The sequence below is a fragment of the Channa argus genome, chromosome 2 (genome assembly GCF_033026475.1).
Source record: "Channa argus isolate prfri chromosome 2, Channa argus male v1.0, whole genome shotgun sequence".
Taxonomy (NCBI): domain Eukaryota; kingdom Metazoa; phylum Chordata; class Actinopteri; order Anabantiformes; family Channidae; genus Channa; species Channa argus.
Genome location: NC_090198.1, coordinates 27,556,920 through 27,579,425, shown reverse-complemented (window position 1 = coordinate 27,579,425; position 22,506 = coordinate 27,556,920). Strand labels below are relative to the sequence as shown.

The following is a 22,506-nucleotide window of genomic DNA, read 5'->3' as shown; positions in this document are numbered from 1 at the left end:
CACACACACACACACACACACACACACACACACACACAAAACTCAGTGAGAACGCTCGGTGGTCAGGGAAGCATCAGTTCATGTTTTTAATATTTACTTCCTGATAGTTTCTCTCAGATGGCCCCACTTTACACCCCTCTCTCACTCTCTCTCTCTTTCCTTTCGTCTCAGGTCTTTCTTGTGACCGCTGCGAGTTTGGTTATTGGAACCTGTCGCATCCAGACGGCTGTGTCCCATGTGACTGCGACCCCCTGGGCTCCCTCAGCCTATTCTGTGAACCTGAGGGGGGGCAGTGTGAGTGTAAGCCTGGTGTGGGAGGGCGCCGCTGTGCTTCATGTGGCAGCGGTTCTTACAGTTTGCGACCTGATGGATCTTGTGCGCCTTGTGACTGCTCACGGGAAGGAACTGTGCCCGGGACAGACTGTGACCCTCACACAGGACAGTGTGTGTGTAAGGCAAGTTAATGAGTAGAACTTCTCCTTTAGTTTATGGCCATTTTACTATCACAGGTCAGAGTTTATTCTTGACCTGGGAAACCAAAACACAAGCAATGGGCGTTCACTTACGTCATTAACCTTAGATGCTATGATTCCAATTCTTCTGAGGACAGTAAGTACTTTTTTTTTTAATAGTTTACTTTGCTATAATAAACAAATATTTAACAATCTAAAGGCTTTAAATCTCATACTAAACAAGGCAAAGATAACCTCTCCATAATAACTTGACAGTGAATAGCTTCTACATTGTGAGGGAATTAGAATCACAAGAGAATCTGAATCAAAGACAGTGACACAGAAATAACCTCTAGCTTCAGTGTTTCAAAGCAGCAAATAACTGCAAAAAATAGTCAGTTTTGCAATTGTAGTCCTACCTAGACTTGTAGGAGTATAGGCAACATGGCTGCAGCTCTCTTTGCTCTGCCCAGTCCTCCCTTTTCCTGCTCTAACACAGCTTTGCTTTGTTCTTTAAGCACACTTAAGTTTCATAATAGAATAAAACATTAATGCTAATAGCATAAATTATACCGCCCCACTTTGATTTGTCTCGCTCAGAAAACTGTGGCGAATATTTCTGCACTGATGGCTCGTAGGGGAAGTGCAGAGATTCTGTGTGAGAAGGGATGTTTCTTGTCAAATTTCTTGGACAAAGTTTTAATTTTGCTATGTGACAGACGTTACTGCAACACGAAGAAAACATCTTGTGTCATTGTAACTTCTTTCATTGACAGGCTTGCATCTGATTTGGGACTGTCCCAGCTAAAAATTCATGCCATAAAAATCTAACTTTAAACACATTTCCTCATCACACAGTGAGCCAACAAATTCTACAAAATACACTGTATACAAATCACTGATTTAACCTACTGCAGTAACAGAATTGGTAGCTATATAGAATGTTACTAAAAGTTTTAATAACCATGTTATAAATGTTTTCCTCCGTTGCCTTAGTTCAGCCTATAATTTCAACATTTCTGTTTTTCACATCTGTGTCTCTGTAGGCCAAAATAGTGACGTTACACTCGGCCCTACATGCTCCCTCCGGGGGATATTATAGGCAGAAATAATATTTCATTTCACTGTTATGCTGATGACACTCAGCTGTATCTCCCTATTACTCCTATGGACCATAGTAGGCTGAAGTCTCTACAAGATTGTATGTCCGATATTAAAAACTGGATGTCCTTAAACTTTCTTCAATTAAATTCAAATAAAACGGAAGTTCTCATAATTGGAACTCAAAATATTTCAAGTAATATACCGCCATCCTTAGGGCCTTTATTAAAATTCGTTGAGCCAGTTTCTAGAAATCTTGTTTTTTATCTATTTGACTGCAACCTGAGTTTTGAGCATCACATCACTAAACTAGTTCCGTCCTGCTTTTATCATCTTAGGAACATTGCAAAAATCAGGCGTATGTTAAATTTTAATGACGCTGAGACTATTATTCATGCTTTTATCTCACCATGTCTCTCACAGGAATATGTAGAGGGTCTTCGCTGTGACTCTTGTCGTCAGGGGTACCACACCCTGGAGCAGCGGAACTCCCTGGGCTGTCTGCCATGTACCTGTGACACCAGGGGCACTGTGCCAGGGGGTGTATGCGACGTGTGGACTGGACAATGCCCGTGCAGAGAGGGGGTGGAGGGAGCACAGTGTACTAACTGTGCACACAGCTACTACAACAGGAGTTCAGACGTCCAGAGTAAGAGAAAACTGCAGCTAAAATTATTATTACATTTTGCATTTTATGCATTAAAAAATGTTGCTTTGTTGCATAGAGCTTATTGTTGTGTCCAATAAAAGGTTACATTTTGGGAGAAAACGTCTGAATCTGTTCTAGTGTCTGACGTTATACGTGTCCTGACAGTGGGGTTGTCCCAGGGCTGTGTCCCATGTATCTGTGACCCCAGAGGGACAGTGGTGGGAACAGTCTGTGACAGCGCTACGGGACAGTGTGTTTGCGTCCCCACACGCTATGGAAAGGACTGCAGTAGCTGCCGACCTGGTGAGTTAAAATACTTAGTAGATACTAGATAAATGTCCTGTTTGTGTTTCCGTGTGTCTCCTTGTATAAATGTTTAGTCTTATGGAACCAGTGGTAACAAATGTCTTATCATGTCAATGATGGAGGAAAACAGTCAAGTTTATTGTAATTGGCGATAGCTGGATGTGTAAAAGAGTTAGAATCCACTCAGGACAACAGTTTTTACCTCACAGAATATCAAATAAAACCAATATTTAAATGGAATATTCATATTACATATTCACAATAAATTCCACAATTTGATTGCGTTTGCTGATCGCCAGTCCTGTCGGTGCAACTGAGAATTCCCTGAATTTGTATATAAGTCGCTTTGGATAAAAGCGTCTGCTAAATGACTAAATGTAAAATGTAAATAAATAGCAATTTGTGCCCTCATTCTTATTAACAGTGACATAAAAAGGACACAGTTTTTTAAAGGTATTGAAAAAGAAGGAAACTATGAAATGAGACCTACACTTGGAGGCAGATTAAAATATTAGTAAAAAAAAAAAATAGATCCATTTTATTTACTGTCTGTCCAGGTTTCTACCTCTCTGCAGATCAGAGTATATGTGCAGACTGTGACTGCCATCCCACGGGAGCGTCTCAGCGGGGTTGTGAAAGCCAGAGCGGACAGTGCGTGTGCTCCCATCCTTCAGTGGGTGGGCGGCGCTGCGACCAGTGTCGGGACATGTTCTTTGGATTCAACCCTGGCCTGGGCAGGTAACAGGCACACACACACACACACACCAACATCATATTCCTGGCAGGAGTTACATCCTGTAAAGCTTTTATTTGCTAATCGCACCAACCTCAAATACAATAAAGGACACTCACACACGTGAATTTGACCAAATGAGCACACACACACACACACACACACACCAGCAGGTGCACTATGCGTAAAGACAGTTTGCAGATAGCTAGGCAGACTTACATGGGTTAAGAGCTGCTTTGACCTTTGCAGCTCATGTCTCTACCTGCAGGCTATCTGACACACACACACACACACACACACACACACACACACACACACACACGCACACACAGACAAATGTAGTTGTTACATTCTGTGCAATGCTTGTTACTACACACACACACACGTTGCTCTCAACAGGATGTTATAGCAGACTGTTTGACTAATGTGTGTGTGTGTGTGTGTGTGTGGTAGCTGACCTTGCCTTAATGCTGTATTCTCCAGTGTTAAAACATGAAGTGTGAGATCTGGCTGTGCCTGAGATCTCTTCACTGTAGAGAGGGATGGAAGTAAGGAAAGCTACAGAATGATAAAGACTTTTCTTTACAAAGAAGATAAGTATTGGAAGCGCTGGGAAGCAAGGAGTGGAATTATTCAAATACGAGAGGAAGAAGTTCAAAAAGAATGTCCGTAAAGTAGTATATGCTACACGGTTAGATTACTGAACAGGCCTCCCGGGCACAGAGCCTCTGAAGTTAATGGTCATGACTCCTGTTTGAAAGAGCTCAGTCAGAAGATACCGAAAAAACACAAAAAGATGTCAAAACAAAACAAATGACCAAAAGCAGAATAAACGATGCAGAACAGACACGGAACAGTTACAAATTGACATCGAATGACCACAAATACACAAAACATCTCCAGACAAATGATAAAATAAACCGTAAACCATTTTAAAAACACTAAAAAAAGAAGTGGTACGTCTGTGCTCACAGCCTCCTTTTCTCAGGATCCCTCCATCGCCAGTTTATTCAGTGGTAAAGAAAGAAAATCTGAGTTAAACAGCGAGACAGGAAGTCAGCCACAGGTATCAATGTTCCCATGCCAGACTTTATACGGCTGTATGTTTGTATCTTCGCCTCTTATTCGTCTTTCAGTTTCTTTCTTTTTCTTTCTCAAAAAAAAAATGACAAATTACAAATTATTGAGTTATTACTGCTGAATGCTTCTCTTTGCACAGTTAGTCCATGATAAAGATTTTTACATCTAAATATCCTCCAGCAGTCATTTATCCTACCTCTTTAATCAATAGGCTTTTCACGGATGAATTTACACACACACACACACACACACACACACACACACACACACATTGATGGGTATGTAGGTGGTTGAAGATGTCCTCTGTCTCTTATCTGTCCCGGCAGTGATTTGGGTCAGAGAAACACTGACCACACTTCCCTGAATTGTGAAAAATAAATATGATGCTTTATTTAAAATTAATTTAAGGTAAAATATTGGGACACACACACATTCACTTACATCATGACTTTTTTCTATGAGATGACAATAGTCTAATAATTTGCAATAATACATTATGTGTTATTTGGACCTAAGTATCTTTAGCTTCTGTCTTCATTAGTAAAATAACATAATTCCCACCCTTTTACTTTTATGTTCACTCATTGACTACAAACGGCTAAATACATGTTTGGGTATTTTTTTCTGTTGCACACTCATTACATGTTGCAGCAGATGGAGATTGTAAAGCGAATTACAAAACTGCTGTAAAGCTTTCATCACAAGGAGAACTGACCAAATCTGCAGCTGAAATAAATCACCGTCATTATAGATTTTAAAAAATAAATACGATCTATTGAATAAAATCTCAATAGCTATTTAAATTTAAGGATTAAACGTTTTAAATCTTTTTTTCTTTTTCGAATGTGCCACCCCTGGCTACACGTATGTTAAAGCTGGAACAACCCCAGCGGTGGGTTTAAAAACTAAATGTAACCCGGCCTGTCCCCACTTTAGCTGCATCTCCCCTTTTTAGTAAGGAACTAACTAACTAACTATTTATTTATTTAGCACGTTTAACAGATAAAATTACAAAGTGCTTTCCAAAATGTAAAAAAAAGAGAAAATAATACAGACAATGAAACTTCAAATCTAAATTAAAACACGGATGCAACCATGCAACAAGATTTTACACACAATGTTGGCTCCATCCCTGGCAATATACACTCATAATGTGCACTGATGCTGACATGTTCAGCCTGAAGTTTCCTTTCAACAAGTTGTTATTTTTTCTTTTTTGCCCGACCAGATGCCAGCCCTGTGCATGTGACCCCGTGGGCAGTGTAAATGGTTCATGTCACCCCGACACAGGGATGTGTGTGTGTAAGCTGCTGGTAACTGGAGACAAGTGTGATGCATGTCGACCCAGAGCGAGTCATCTGGACCCCGAGAATCACTTTGGCTGCAGTAAAGGTCTGTGTTTGTATGTTAATACACACACACACACACACACACACACACACACACACACACACACACACACACACACACACACACACACACACACACACACACACACACTACTTCAAGAATCAGCACAGATTCAGCATACGACTGCTGTAAAAATAACTCTGATTTTGGGAGGGTCTTACTGAGCAATCTCTTGCAGCACCTTCCCAACAACCTGCCCCCGTAGGTTTTGCTCTTAGTTATTCGTCCATCCATCTCTCCTGGCATCCACCAGACGCCCCGTACTCAAACACACTCAACTACACGCTCATCCGGGATGGACAGTCAGTCCACAGCATCCATAGGTACCATCCTTTCAGTAAGTATCCACACAGCCTCTCACATCTCTTGCGTTTAGATTTTTTTTGTAACTTAAACAGAGTCACATTTTCCTTCCCCCTCTTTATCTTTCTTAAGGCAATGAATCGTTTACAGACACTGGTTTGGTTCCTTACACCAATTACTCCTACTGGCTTATAACTGCTAATGTAGCTGGTGCAACAACAAGTGCAACAGCCTCTTGCCAGACTTTGGGTGCACCGCCTGTGGCAGAGCAGCTCCATTTAAACCTTGTGGGACGACCGAGTCCAACCACTGCTAGCTTTAACTGGAGCACACCACGGAATGATACCGGCCCAGTGGAAAGGTAAGGACGGAGCAAAAGGAGGAGGGTGGAGGAGCTGATTGTAGCCTAGGACAGAAGAGAGAGTGTGATTATCTCAGGTTCCCCCCCCCCCCACTACCTCCACAGGTTTGTGTTATCCTCCAGCGAGTCATTTAGTGGAGCAGAGCCTGTCGTTCACTACACAGGGTTATCTACAGAGGCTGTGGCAAGTGGTCTAAAGCCCTTCACTCAGTACACTGTCGTACTAGAGGTAGGAGGGTCGAGCAGCTGTTTGTTTTACTGCCTCCATCAAATTCACGTCCAATTCAGACACGTGGTTTTGTCCGGCCTACGAAGTAACAAGCTCTTTCCCTTGATTACAGGCGTGCTCATCTGGGGGGTGCGCTTCTACACCACCACTGTCTCTTCTGACAGCCTCTGCCCCTCCACAAAACCAGTCCCCCCCCAGAGTCACTGCCACAGGGCCTCATGCACTGCATGCCACCTGGGAGCCCCCCAGTGAGCCAAATGGTACGAGCCCAAACACACACACAAACATACACAGATACAATGCAAACCATGTTAAATATGTGACTTTAAAATACTAGAAGCCTGATCCCAGTATTTTTTTTATTAAGTACTAAATATAAGGACAATTTTGAGCTTTTTCTGTTTTACTTGCATATTGTCAATTTCTGCTACTTTACCTTTAGTTCACTACATTGCAGAGGTAAATGTTGTACTTTTTTTTTTGCTAAATATATACTTGTTACTTTTTTCAATTATTGAAATAAAATAGAGTAGATTAATAACAATATACTCACCCTTAATGTGTAATTTACAAATCACCCAGCAGGACATAAGGTCATTTAAATGAAAATAACTAAATAACTAAAATCAAACCATTCATTTTTGCTTAATATTAATAATAATAATATTAATAGATTATAATTAAATCAATAATAATAATAAATTTGTAAAATATTTTTTGATGGGAAATGACCTGTTCTGCATAGAGTATGTTTACTGTGGCTGGTCACGTTTTTTTCAACTAATACTTTTGGATTTTTGCTTTTACGACCTTTTATTTTTTTAAGTAATCACCCTGAAACCACTGCTGCATGTAGGCAGTAAAGGCCTAGAACACATTCACGTCAATGAAAATCAGTGTGCTTTTTAGCAAAACAGCAGTTATTACTATATTGACATATACATATGATTCCAGTGAGAAACTTATTTTCTTCTTCAGTTTACTTTAAGAGGCCTTAAAATTTGGATATAGGTTGTCAATATTGCCCTTTTTAATTTTACTCCGTTAGACATTTGTGTGAAAAATGTCCATGGTAAATAAATGAATTCTTACTTAATGGCCACAAACGTATTTTTTGTTGTTGTTGTTGTTGTTTGTTTTTTTTAAGGTCATAGTGATCTTTACTTTTAACCTACAAATTCTAATGAGTTAATCCTTCCATTAGCCTTTTTTTTATTCATATGTCATGAAATTCCCTCTAGGTATTGAGCTATCACTCATCTTGACCAGAATGGGACGGATGTCAGGGCTCTTTGACTTTGAGTTCGGGCCACCACAATCTAAAATATGTCTCAAAAATATGCAAACACACACGCAAACGGAATTAGGAATCCACATATTTATGTCTTTTATACATACAATACAACTTAAATATATTAATTACGTTCAAGTCCAAATGAATGAGACCATTGAAAAATCATGCACTCGCACACAACACACACATATTAACTAACATGAAACACTTGGCTAGTAGCATGGCTTTTAGGCTTGTGTCACTCAACAAATCCGAGAATCGACTAACACCACTACACACTGAATTGGCCTTCGGCAAAGCCTGAGAGCTCTGCAATGGCTCGAAGGCTCAGTGTCGTACAAAGCCCTGTGACCTGGGTTTCTTCTGTTCGTCTCCCCGTGTGTTAATCTGTTTCCCTACTAGTGTCAAACTGTTAGAAATATTAACTATAATTTATTGTTTTCAGTGGTTGGTGGCATTGTATGGACTTTCAGTGCATTTTCCAACATTTGTTATAATTTATATTTACTAGAAAGGATCGTCAGTGCTTTATAAATGTCAATAATGATATTATCAGAATGTTTTGATCGCTTTACATTAGAATTCAACTAAATGCAGATATAGGATCTACTCTATATGCACTGCTTTAATATTAAAGGAGAGAGAAATGGAGGGGGCAACCATTAGAGGGAGAAACTCAGAAAGGACAAAAAAATAATAATTTGAGGGTATATTGATTGATTTTATTTGTATTTAATATTTATAACATTTGGACACATACTTATTCTATAATAGGCCAGTGCAGTAAGTGTAACACTGTGTATTGGTCCTGCACCGTCCTCATTCTGCCCCATTTCATTTTCCTATTAACAATGTGAGATTACCAGCCTGAGTTCCACCAGAGACTAAACACAACTAGCCAGGACTTGGTCATTATCAGCTTGCTTTCTACTGCAGAACCAAACACTGTAGAGGTCTTTCTCATCATTCCACAGCACCACAGTATTGATAAGTATTAAGTGAGCTTTGTTGGTGATATTATTATTAATCTCCTGTACACTCATTTTCTTTCTTTACAGGTGTTATCACAAGGTACGAGGTCTTTTTGCGTGGACCTGAGGAAACTCCTGTTGAGAAGAAGGTGTTTTCCAGCACTGGTTGGTTAGATCAAGCACAGCTGACCAATATGAGCGGGGTGTCACCCCCCGAGAGAAGTACCCTCGTATCTGGCCTGCAGGCGTTTTCGACCTATCAGCTGAGAGTTGTGAGCAGCAATATGGCGGGAAGTGTCACATCAGGGTGGACCACAGCTCGCACCACGGAGGGAGGTTTGTACTGATCATCAAACTTATCTTTGTTATTGCTTTGCTTACCACAGCAAAAGAAAGAAGCTTCAGTTGTGGCCACACAATGTTTCAGTTATCTCATGACAGAAACCTAATTCTGTGTGTCCAATAAAATGTAATCAAGTGGTCAAAATGTGTCGACCAAAGAAATGAGCTTTAAGGATCCAAATGGTTCTGTTAAAGTTGCTTTGTATGTAAATGTAAATTAATGGTTTTAAACTTCCCTCTGACCTTCCTGTATTAAAATATTTCTCAGCTTCCGGCCGAAAAACTCCTACAGATGATATCACCCGGAGAAGTGTTTTATCATTAGGATTTCAGATGATGTCATCCTGGGGAGCTCTGGAAAAGCAGTTTGACCATGAGTACAAACTCCACAGTAAAAGCAACAAGATAACCGACATGTTTTAATACAGGGAAGTCAAAGGGAAATGTAACGGCATCCATGAACATGTACGACTCAAACTAGAGCCAAAAGAAGCACGTTGAAAATCAGCGAAGGCCTCCTTTAAATAAATATTCAGAAAATAACAGGCGTTTGTCAGAAGAAATGCAGAGAAAGGAAGTAAGGAACGGGGGAGGAAACGGCACATGGGGGAGGGGAAACTCATTAAGGTATTTGAATTTCAAAGAGATGATATGGCTCATTAGGACTAAACGATTGCCTCCAACATCACTCTAAGCTATGTGTCTGGATAACAAGCGTATGATAACACCATTTTAAATGTGCAGTGTGTGTCAGTGTTTGTGCGCGTACGTGTGCTGTGTTGGAAGGAATATGATATGTTTTTTACAGCACATTTCACAGCTATAGATCCCATCAAGAGTACAATAAAAGAATCCTTCTTTGTAATCTGTCATGTAATAGTGGCCATCACAGCCGGAAAATTATGCAATACCTAAATCCATTAAGTCCACGTAATATCCACTGAGTGTTGATTTTTTTTTTTAAGTGTGTCTTTATGTCTATTAATTTAGTGTAAATGGGGTTTTTAATTTAGAAAGTAGTAGAAGAATTTACCAACAAAGTTTAGTTCAAGCTTTTACATCACAGAGATTAGCAACAAGTGTCAGATATTAGTGCCAGATGCACACAATCTAAGAGAAGGGGTTTCTTTTAAAGCCCCCTCTGACTTCCCTATTTTAAAACCTCGCCTCTTCTTTTGGCTGAAAAACTCCTGCAGATGTCATCACTTGGAGGAACCTTCCGTTCAGGTTATGTCATCTCGTCGCGGTCAACCTGCTTTTCCAGAGCGCCCCCAGTCGACATGATCTGAACTCCTAATGATGTAAAACTCCCCCCAGTGATGTCATCTGGAGGCATTTTTTAGCCAGAAGAAGATAAATATTTAAAAATGGGGAAGTCAGAGAGGAGTTTAAAAGCATTATTGTTATTATTTACACCGTAAACTAAAGCCATGGCGAGCGAGTTTAAAATTGGTGAGACACCTCTTCTGTTCAGGGTCAAATTGACCCGTTTTAAAGTTTAACAATCTAAAAAACTATTTAAAAGTATTTTTTCACTTTGAAACTTCTCATGCTTGGCTTATTTAGTGTAATCAACATATAAAATAAAAATGGTTCAGTTCCGCCCCCTACATGTTTGATTGTAGAAACCCAGAGAGCATCCTCTTAATTTCTAGTGAATTCCAGGTGTACTGTGCCATAGACTGTTTAGATGTGTTCTGGGTGTAATTAGTAACATTTACTGAAGGTTTACATGCTTAACAAATGTTAACAAGAGCCATTTGTTAACAGTTATTCAATGCTTATGAATCTATTAGTTTCTTCTTATTACTGCATTGATAATTAATGGACCCATTTACAAATACTGCCTGTATTACTGATGACTTAGTGATTCTTCGGTTATTAACTTATGGATACAGATTATAACATCATGTACATATGCATCCTTCCAGTCCCAGAGTTTATTGCCCCCCCAGAAGTGTCTGCACTGTCATCTTCCAGTCTCAATGTCACATGGAGCACTGCTGAGGGTCAAGGGGTCATCGCCAGAGGACAAGTTTCAGAATACTGGGTCAACTTGATCACTGAACAAACCAGAAATCCCTACGCTCCTCCAGTTGTGAGTCAGGTGAGGAGCACACAGGTGTACTTAATGAGTGAGGCAACTAAAGGAACTTTCCTGTTTACCTTCAGACTTTAGTTGAATGAAAATGTCAGTGGGCAAAGTAACAAGGCAGTGGACACAATTCTGTCTCTTTTTAGATAAATTCTGTTGCATGTGCTGTGTTTCTCCGGGCTTTTATTGTGTAGAAAATGTTGCTGTTATCTCTTAACCTCCTATCATTTGCCTCATCGTTTCTCTTTTTCCTAGGTCGTGAAGAGGGTGGGGCCATCATCACAGCCTGTTTATATAGCCAAAGGGTTGAAACCTTACCATGTGTACAACTTCACTCTTACACTCTGTACAAAGATGGGTTGCGTTACTAGTCTGCCAAGCACGGGACGAACCCTACCAGCAGGTACAAGAAACTGATCAGCGCACGCACACACACACACACACATCTGTCATGTGTGCGCACGCATGTAAAATGACTCAGTCCGTCACAGGGTACTTAAACCAGAGGGGATATTCATGGCGAACAGCAGTAAAAACAATTTACTGTTAATTACAAGGAGAAAAATGTGGCGTAGCACACACTTCCTGCTGGCCTTGAATCCAACACACACAGGGAACAGAAACACATCTCTTGTTCTCTCTCCCTCTCGGTCTCCTCTGTCTCTTCTTTAAATGTATCAAAATTACCGAAGTCGGAGGAATTAGCTGTGTTTAATAACTCGGGCACGAATCTTTGGGACAGAGACGAGCGCTAATTGTTCAGTGCAGGATGACAAAGACAGACCGACACACACACTTAATTTTTATTCACTCTTTTTCGCAGTCTGCTCTCTCACAATGTGTTGGTTTCTCGCTCGCTCTATCCTTCATGTCTTCATCACTAAAAACACAAAGTGGCTCACGGCAGCAGAACAATTCCACAACATACATATTTTACACACACACACACACACACACACACACACACACACTCGACCCCCCCTACACACTTTTCCATCTGTTCACTGGTGGTCTCCACACAGCTCATTGTCTGTTCGTTTTGTTTGTTTGGTTTAGTTCAGTCTTTCTTGGTTTAGGTGCGTAGACAATGGGAGCAGTGCTGAGTGGATGGGGGGGAAAAAAAAGCTTTTCATCTATAAATACTTGCTCAGGGATTTGTGCTTTTGAACACACTCTAAACAGCTACATCTGTCGACACAGTGAATATTTTAATTTCATACAATTCTTAAAAAGTCCATCCTTGTGTTTATTGTGATGAATGATGCGTCGTATTGTAATCCGTGGACTTTTTATGTATTTTTAATGGCTACATCTGTTGACACAGCAACAGTGTTTATTTCAAGTGATTCCAAAGACTTCTCTTGACTGTAATACAGTACAATACAATATGGCTTATTGTACCCAGTTGACTTTTTGAATGTATTTTTAACAGCCACATCTGTTGCTGCCGATTTGCTTCATCCAACGCCAAAAATGTCCCTTGTTTAGCGTGTAAGAAATGATAATGGCAGATGCCATTTGGCAAGTTTTTTTTTTTTTTTTTTTTTTAAATCACAAAACAATTTGCATCGCGTGCTAGTCCTCTGGGTGTTCAGCTTGAGCTTCTGGTGTGGCTCCATACCTCAAATCACTCTTTTCATGTGCTTTAAAACCATCATTGAAAGCATTCACAAATAAAATTTAATAATAGTTTAGAGCCTATTATTAGAGAGATATTGCGACAACTTCCTGAGCCCATCAGCAGCCGAGAATGAATAAGCTGTAATCATCACAAAGACTCTAAAATGCTTAATTGTTGGGCATCTTCTTTTATAACTTGCAATACATGTTGCACTTTTTTAAAGATGATGTCCCACCTCTTCCAAGAGCTCCAGGATTCTCAGGCATCACGGAGATTAGATGCTGCGTGATGCCTGAAAATTAAATGCGAAATACCAAAAACTAATATTTTTTAATTTTCTTGTCGTAAGTGAGCCCATCACTTGACCTTTGTTCACAGATTTACCTCAAGAAAGTAGCACAGCGCATCATTAGCAAGATCTCATCTGTAGCACTTTTGCGATGCGTTCAGGGGCAGTAACGAGTACACGTCAAATTTGCAGAAAAAGGGCAGGAACTGGACACAATTGCACAGCTGTGCAGAATTTGTGGATACTGGTTAAATTTGCAATAATTGTTGTGACCCCTACATTTCAAACTCAAAGAGCGACTGATGTCAAATAAAGTCCTGAGTAGCAGTTAAGGTTACATATACAGTACATATATGTATATACTAAAACTTTCTTTTAGATAAATATATAGATTGATTTTGTTTGTGTTTTGAAGTAATCCATATAATGAAGAAATATTCACGGATATCTTTACACAATCTTTCAAGCTTCCTCCTCTGCTTTAAATGAAATCCCATACTTATCATGATTTGTCCCAAATATGTCCAAACAAGTGCTTTTAAATTGCATTTTACAGAAATGTAATGAACACTGCGACATCTCCTAAACGACGCTCTGTTTACTGAGGAGAATATGCTCACATTGAGCAGTACTCCTTGTAAAGTGTACTTGAGCATGGTACTGATGCACTGATAAATCTTCTGCACATAAGGCTGGGCCATTAGAGCCAGCTACCATCTGCTGTAAGTGAGCAGACAGCATCTGCGAAACCGCTGGAGTTACACCAGAGCACACGACTAAACATTAGCGCGCACACCGAGACAGACGTAACGAGACGAGGAGGGGCCACTCTCCGTCCGTGTGTGTTGATGCATTCGCAATTGTTTCGGTGTGTGTCTTCCCACAAAGTTATTGATCACGACGTAAAGTGAGTGGCTAATCAGGGCTTGATGGTGATGTTTTATGTATCCTACATCCATAAAGGCTTGTTCTACAAGACATACACATAGTGACGTACACACATACACACTCTGCACTGTAACACCACTCAACAGAACAGGAACTTTATTGATTTATGCATAATTGGCCTGAGGCCCTTCTTGAAGAGAGAAATATGCATGGCAAGGGATCGCCATGTCAATAAGTGGTGTGCTTGTGTGCGTGGTGTAACTGTACGCTAAGAGCCTGTTAAGACATGTCAGTCGCTGTAAAAACAGAAAACACACACGCACACTCGCTCAGGGGAGCTGGCCCATGATTTAGCTGCTTCATTACCATGTCGGCAGCTAAAATTAACCTTTCTGGTCGACTGTTAACCTTGTCTGTGCGTGTGTGCGTGTGTGTGCGTGTGTGTGTGTGTGTGTCGGAGCACGCTCACGATAAGGCAAGTGGTTTTCGTCAAACTGAACGTGTCACAGTGTTAAGTACATTTCAGTGAATTAACAAGCAGATACAGTAAATTAATACATGACATGCAAAGAATTAGGAAGCATATTAGGATCCCACTGACAACTACGGAGGACGTGTGTCTCATGTCGCACAAACATGAACACACACACTTGTCTGTCCTTTGAAGTCTGTCCGAGCCTTAAATGTTGTGATCTGAGGTGGTAGATGAGTACATTTAGTCAGGTACTTTACCTAAGTACAGATTGGAAGTACTTGTACTAGTGTATTTCCTGTTTATTTCCGTCGCTTTTACTTTTGATTGACTACAATTAAGCTGCCAGTACAATCATTTTACAGCTTTAGTTACTAGTTAGTTTTTGTAAATGTACATTCATAATAAAACTTATAATCATAAAGAAATATGATGCGTTATCAAGTATTAACCACCTGTACAGGAAGTAGATAAAGTGGCTCAAATCAGCGTAACATTTTCCGACCGCTGTTTTTCTCCCGCAGCAAATGAAAGTAGCAAATGAAATCACTTCCTAATAGTTAATATTATTTTATTTACTTTGCCATAGTTTTCAACTTTGGGTAAAGCTGCCCACTTTAAAAGGTGTTGGGTAGGTTGATTCAGAGTTTTCTTGTTTTCACTTTATCATTGTTGCACACAATGCTAGTTGCAGATATTTCTGATAACTGAGCTTCAATCTAGTTTTTTTAGAATCCTGTTTTTTGGAAAATATTGTTACACCTGTTAAGACCAGTAACATGCTGAACTCAATTTACTTGAAAGGCTTATGGCTTATGGTAACAGTGTGTTACAGCCTCTTTCCCAAAAAAGACATCTTTGGATTTCCCTGCAACTCATCAGTCATTGTTTTTGCGTTTATCTATGTCTTTTTATTTTTGGAGATTACAAAATTGGCCAGATTAGATCAGAAACGTAGCATTGGTAGCTAGTTGGTTTTTAGCGTTTCTCAACATGACACGAGAAAGATAAGGTGGGTCGTCTAAAGTTACTGTAAGTTAGGTTTAGCTTCTGTAATACCAAACTGGAAAAATCCTATCCTGTACCTTAACTTAGGAAATTCGCAGCCTCTGACTGAATAAAGGGCCCAAATATCACATCTAACTTCTTTCCATGTCAAATCACTAATGCAGTCACGTGTTAGAATGTTCATCCCACCTACCTGCCTGTACTTTCCAGTCACCAGCCTCGGATACCAAAAAGAATCATTTGTTTTCCCGACATGCCATACATCATACGTGTATTAGTGTGTGTGTGTGTGTGTGTGTGTGTGTGTGTGTGTGGCACGGTCTGTGTGCTAAATGTCACCATAGCTCAATCTGAATAGACTGGTAAGCTATCGATTGGCAGTAATTTATGGTTTGATGTGCCAAGATGAGCCGACTAAGACAAGCTGTCCACTTCCCTTTTAAGAGCTCTATTACAACCCACACTGAAGATTGTCCACATGTGTGTCACGGAGAGCTAATTTACTCCTGCATGGACCATTTAGACCATTACTGAATCCACACACACACACAGACACACACACCGTCACAGAATCACAGTGATGGAATGATACTCAACACACACATCTTTCCCATCCCTCCACCAGTCCATCACTTGCTATGCGTCTCTCTCCGTTCTTCAGCCAGCCTCCGCTTGATTTATTTATGGTCCATGTTCAAACTGCAGCTTCAGTAGCGCCCACTATGTTTCAAAGGGACATTTAATTTAACATCTAAAGTGCAAGAAGAAAATTAAATTGACCCTCTGTGAAATGAAAATGGGACTTTTGTCCAGTCTGGACACACTGTCCACTGTATGTGGGAAGTTTCTGTGTTTCTATCACAATTACAGACACAACACAAGGTGTTTCGGAGCCTTTACTGTATGTTTTCACATTTTAAATACATTTCACAAACCGAGCTCTGTATACGAAACACATCCATTACAACCCCCCATTAATATCTAGTTAACATGTGACAGTAATCCTCTAATATCCTTTTTCTGCTTTTTCTTCTTAGCTCCAACAGGCCTGTCTCCACCTTTTTTACAGTCAGTCAATGAAACCACCATTCAGATAGACTGGGACCCCCCAGCCCAACTCAACGGACCGCACCCACTATATCAGGTCTGCATATGCATGTGTGTGTTTTGGCAAGAAAACATTCAAACCATCATTAGATGTTTCGCCGTGACCTTTTGTACATACATTGATGGTGCTCAGAGGAACGTCTGTCATGGTTCCCAGAGGGTGAATCCAGATGTGCTGATCATATAGCTTTTGCTCCAGCACCACAATAAAGTCCATATTCCATATGGACCATACATCCATACATCTTGGCACCCTGACATAGCATTTAGCTTAAAGCACAGGCTCTTGGTGTTGAAAGCATTGCAGTAGTCTTGTATTGCAGTACTTTTATAATTAGCAGTAGTTGTAGTAGTTGTATACTTGTGTTTTATTCACAGTTGGATGTTGAGAATGAGATTTTATTTTTATGATAAGTTAAACAAAAAAGGGGCAACACGGTGGTGGAGTGGTTAGAGCTGCCTCACTGCTAGAAGGTCGTGGGTTCGAATCCCCAGCATGCTGCAGCCTTTCTGCAGGTTGGCCCCATGCTTGTTTCCTCGCACAGTCCAGAGACATTCATGTTAGGATAATTGGTGAGTCTGAATTGCCCGTAGGTGTGAATGTGAATGGTTGTCTGTCTGTCTGTCTGTGTTGGCCCTGAGAAAGACTGGAGACCTGTCCAGGGTCTTATCCAACGGCAGCTGGGATTGGCTTCAATACCCTGAACATAATAAGTACTTACGGTACAGATTATGGATAGGTGAACCTAATTCATGGCATCAGTATGAAAACCCTGAAAAGTAGTTGAGTTTTCATTATTTTCCTATATTAATTAATAATACAGTCATATTTCATTATTATTTTTTCAGGTGGAAAGGACAGATGTTTCTCTCTCCGACCCAAAGGTTCCTGTTGTCAGGGGAACCAGATTCTCTGGAAACGGTTACTACCAGTTTCCCAGTGACACCCTCCCTGTCAACACGGACTTCACAGGTAAACACGCGTGTCGGCAGTAGATGCGTGCAGATGTGCGTGCAGATGTGCGTGCACGTACAGTACATACATACCAGACTGCATTTGTTGTGTTTGCACGGAGAGCAGCCATTGCACTGCCGTCTCTGACTTTTACTGACATTCCTTTTGAATGACTTCCCCAGTCATCTTAAAGGACAATTATCTTTCTGTTTACCAGCATCATTAGAGGGTTGAGCTGCACAGCCAAACATGTTCTGCTTCATCTGAGAACATCACCCAGTCTGACGCTCATAATTAATGACTGCTGATACTAATCAGCGGGATTTGAGCGGGCAAAGCTCTTCGATGCCACTTGAGATTACTGCAGTGTCCTGCACAAACCTTGTATCACCAGTTGTGTGTGTGTTTTTTTTTTGTTTGTTTTTTTTGGTTTTTCTTTTTAAGGTGGCAAATCTTTCATCAGTAATCCTTATGCAACTGGGCTCAACCATAATTAGGCCAACGAAACACTGTGTGTTGGTCCATGTGAAGCCACCAAATATGTTTGCCACCCACAATGTAAGGTGTGGATATACGTGCGGTGTTTATTTAGCATAGTATGTCATTTTTGTCTATGGCCACTGTGTAGGACTAAAGAGTTTAGAATCGAAATTAGGGTAAAGCAAGTTGACAGCAGTATGAAGGACCATCTCATTTTGTGATTATGACCTGACATTTACTATTCTGCTTTAATAATGGATTAGCAATCATCTTCTTGCATACATGCATAATTTTCAGTGCATCAGAGCTGCCAAAAAAGTACTTTTGTACTCTTTGTAAAGGCCTGTGGAAGATGGCAGGAAGCTGAGTAATGAGTGTATTTATGGTAATAGATCAAAAAGTAATCTTTTAAAATCACAATAATAATGTTTGTCCGTTAATTCAAATAAAATATGTTACAAAACGAGACTACTCCTGAGAAGATCGGCATTCTGCTACGGCAAGAGCAAGCAAATTAGGGTCACTACTGTGAATTTGAAAGCTTCAGCCGTGGGCGTGTTCACCTCTTCTCTAGTCTCCTTTGTCCACAGAGATTATTGATGCATGTGTGTTTGACTGTATTAATGTGAGAGTTTGCACTAAGAAAACAGTCCCACATCAGATAGGACGATGTTTATATTCCGACAAAGAGCCGAGCGCAAAATTGTTTTTTTATAAAGTTTGTCCTTTATAAACAATGAATATCGGTTACCATCGTGCCCTCTGTGTTCCTTCGGAGGCCACTGATAGTTAATGTGGAATCCCCTTCCCCTTTATTATTTATCCTAACCCATAGTTTGTGGTTGACGTTTACTGCTCCCTCTGAACTTCCTGTTTCTATCCCAGCCCAACGAATGGTGACTTTTGATCTCACCCGTGCTCCTTCAGAACAAAAGTAAATCGATCTCTCTGAATACTGCCAGCAATAAATGGTGATTTTTGCTTTCCAAGGGGGGCGCTTCTCTTCTCCTCTGCGCTCCTCCTTCATAAAGGGTAATGGATCAGACAATCACTTTCAGACCGGATCTATTCTGGACCATCAATGTGTCGGCAGTCCTCAAACCATCGCCCTCTTACAACCATCAATACTAATAGCATCATCTACAGACAATTATTCCCGTCGAAGTGCATGGAACAGCGAACAAATCAAAGCCAAATTGGATTATGAATGTAATGCAGTGTAATGCCCCCTTGAGAGTCAATTGATCACAGAGGAGAGACTAGTCAATCGCTGATGTCTTGTGTGGAATCCTGGTAACTCTGCCAATGACAAGTGTAACATTTCTGAATGATTAAAATCTTTTTTTTTTGGTAAGTTTTACAGTAAGGCCCTTCAGAAAACATCGCAACATTTTGATAATACATTGGTCGGTCGGAAATCAGGTTCTTTGGAGTGTTTTTGAGGAAACATTGGACGGGCTTCCTATCGGAAAAAGCAGATCTAATATTTCTCAATCCACATTAAGCACAATACTAGTGCTAAGGCTAGATTCTGCATGTTAACCTAATTAGGATCAAAATGGTTTTTGCCCTTTCACCTGCAATTTTACTGCCACTTTGCTGAGATTATTTTTGGCCAAAGAGGTTGTTTTCCATGTGCAATTATTGTGATATGAGTGCATGTTTCCATAAATTATGAAAAGTCTGTCCACTTGTGATTAACGACGCTTCTTACGGCTGAGTGATTTTAGGGTACTTAAGGTCAATTTCTACCACACTGAATCTTACTTTAGATACAACAGGATTATACCTATATGTAATTAGGCTCTGATATGAAAACCCGTGTAAGTGCTTGTTACCATAAATGCATGTTAGCCCATTAATCTTATCTATAATGTTTCTAAATCTGAAGCCGCGTGACGTGACTTCTTGCTCTCCTTGTTCGTCCACTGTAAGGATTCTGCATCTCCGTTAGACCAAAGAAATGCATACTGGTAAAAAACATACTATGCCTTGTTCTTCTCTCCTCATTTGTAATTTGTCAGTATTTAAAGCTGTAATGGGCTGAGTGGATTGTGGCATGTGCTCGTATTTTCACCAGCCCAGATGTGCCTCTTTACCCAAGATGGAGATGAAACATATTTGAGAAAAAGAAGAAATCAGGAACAAAATGAACGCGGAACCAAATGCACTTGCATAATTTCCAGACGTGTCGTATACATCACATTGCTGCAGAGCCACTGCGGCAACTGAAAAGGAAAGAGGGAAATGTTAAATGATACAAATTATTTTCCCTTAATTAATATGATTGATTGCCAGGCGCTGACGTCGAGAAGAGAGGGGGAGCAATGTGTGAAGGGAAAGTTTGCACAGACATCATTAGTTTTTCCCCATTTAAAGATTAATCAGAAGAGGCTGGGCTCTTTAATTCTGTCATTTGTATATTTAATGGGCTGCTGCAGAATCTATGGGTGTAATTAGCTAGCTGCCGCGCTCTCATTAATACGCCAGGCTCTGATTAATGCCGGCAGAGAGCTAACATGACTGGAGTTATTCAGGTTATGTTGTGTAGATGATTACACACAACCTCCACTGTTTACTGAGACAGAGAGAGGAGAAACAATACAATAACACATGGAATAATACCACCTAACATAAAGGACTCGATTTCAAACTTAAACAAGTAGTAATATTTAAAACACGTGTTTTTTGCTTAGGCACACGTGTGGTAGCAGCAGTGGGAAATAATAATCAAATATTGAAGTCAGTTTAAACAATATCCTTCTTTTACATAGTAACCGTGTAGCTGATTGTGGGAGTGTAATAAGTTTCATGTACTTGTAGGTCATAAAATATATTACTCGCAGCACATGAAGTAATGTATCGCACATAAAAAATAAAAAAAAAATAAAAACCTTCCAATGTAACAACGGCACAGTGACAAAAGTCTCAAGGTGACGGAAAGAATTTCTTTTGCAGCCTTTTTCTCAGGTTTCTGGCCAGACGAGAGGCAGGAGTGAGTTGGAGAAAATCTGCACTGATCATGCTGTAATGATGCTGCCGCTGCCTATTTCTCTGTTTGCGACGGATTAGACGTGCCGCTGTGCCACATAGCATGCTGATGTTCACGAGGATTTTATGAAAGGCAATGTCTATAATCATGCTCCATGGCCAACATTTCCACAATTGCCCAAGAAAGTTACAAAGGTTTATGTGCAGATATTCCAAGAGAAATGAAAACACCGGTGCTCTCCAGAGGATGATCCTGTAATCTGATGATTGTTGGCCACATTTATCCTCCTACTTGATTTAAATGACTCCGCGGGGTTCCTTTGATGCGAGACTTACAACAGACTTTACAATTTCGGCCATCTGTGCTTCTTCCATGGGGCTCCAAGAAGAATCGTTTGAGTGTGTGTGTGTCATTCTTGTATTGTTGGATCTAATGAACATGTTGTACTCACATCCAGGTTCACAGGCAAAGCTTGAGGCTTCTCTTCTTGGTCGCTTGACGTTTTGTTCTTCCTAGTAATAAAAAGCTTAAATGATCCATCCATCCATCATCTTTGATCATTTCTCCGGTATGCACCCTGGACAAGTCTCCAGACTATCTCAGGGCCAACACGGAGATACATACACAGACGGACGACCATTCACGCTCGCATTCAGTTTTAGAGGCACCAGTTGACCGAATGCCTAATTTGTGTGTGTTTGGACTGTGGTGGAAAACAGAGTACCTGGAGGGAGGGTGAGTGTGTGTGTGTGTGTGCGTGCATGTGTGTGCACGTGCACTCAGCAGAGTTACCTGTCATGATGTGTGCTTAGGTTTATCTGTTGATGGCTCCGAAGTGGTTGTCAGTGTGAAGTAGCACAAGTCCTGTGGGGAAATCGGAGGGGGAGGAAGCAATGCTGAGCACGAGCAGTGTCACTTAGATGCTGCACATTAGGACCAAACACCTTGGCCAAGCATATGTTGACAGCCTGTCCTTACCTAGCTGACACAAACGTACTGCACAATATCCAAATACCGACACCTCTCTCTTGTTCCCTTACATGCATCTTTTCCAAAAGTTATTCAAACCAATCCGGGAGCACTGTGTCCATCGTAAGCAAACATAGAATTGTAAATTCAGGGAGACAAACCACATTCAGGGGAGGCAATGGGGGGAGAAGGAAAGGAATGAAAGGAGAAAAGAAGAAGTTTAAAAGCAGAAAGGAAAGGAAGGAATGAGATATCAGGAGTGTGATGGAGAGAGGGAAGGTTAAAAGAGGATAATGTAATGTCAGGGATCTGTCATGACTTCACTCATCTCTGTGGTGACAGGGTGGTGAATGTAAATGACACATGCCTGCTTGATGTACAGAGTCCAACGTAAAGACC

At 40.5% G+C, this 22,506-nt stretch overlaps 1 protein-coding gene across 1 annotated transcript in view; it reads left to right on the top strand.

Annotated features, from left to right (window-relative positions):
• ush2a (Usher syndrome 2A (autosomal recessive, mild)) overlaps nucleotides 1-22,506 on the top strand; it is a 190,351-nt gene that overhangs the window by 44,987 nt on the left and 122,858 nt on the right. Inside the window, exons 15-28 of the mRNA XM_067488984.1 lie at nucleotides 172-455; nucleotides 1,977-2,202; nucleotides 2,368-2,505; nucleotides 3,066-3,246; nucleotides 5,550-5,713; nucleotides 5,910-6,068; nucleotides 6,167-6,395; nucleotides 6,501-6,624; nucleotides 6,737-6,884; nucleotides 8,977-9,225; nucleotides 11,163-11,338; nucleotides 11,582-11,729; nucleotides 16,642-16,748; nucleotides 17,561-17,684. Of these exons, the coding sequence (XP_067345085.1) occupies nucleotides 172-455; nucleotides 1,977-2,202; nucleotides 2,368-2,505; nucleotides 3,066-3,246; nucleotides 5,550-5,713; nucleotides 5,910-6,068; nucleotides 6,167-6,395; nucleotides 6,501-6,624; nucleotides 6,737-6,884; nucleotides 8,977-9,225; nucleotides 11,163-11,338; nucleotides 11,582-11,729; nucleotides 16,642-16,748; nucleotides 17,561-17,684 (2,457 nt within the window). The remainder of the gene's footprint in view (nucleotides 1-171; nucleotides 456-1,976; nucleotides 2,203-2,367; nucleotides 2,506-3,065; nucleotides 3,247-5,549; nucleotides 5,714-5,909; nucleotides 6,069-6,166; nucleotides 6,396-6,500; nucleotides 6,625-6,736; nucleotides 6,885-8,976; nucleotides 9,226-11,162; nucleotides 11,339-11,581; nucleotides 11,730-16,641; nucleotides 16,749-17,560; nucleotides 17,685-22,506) is intronic.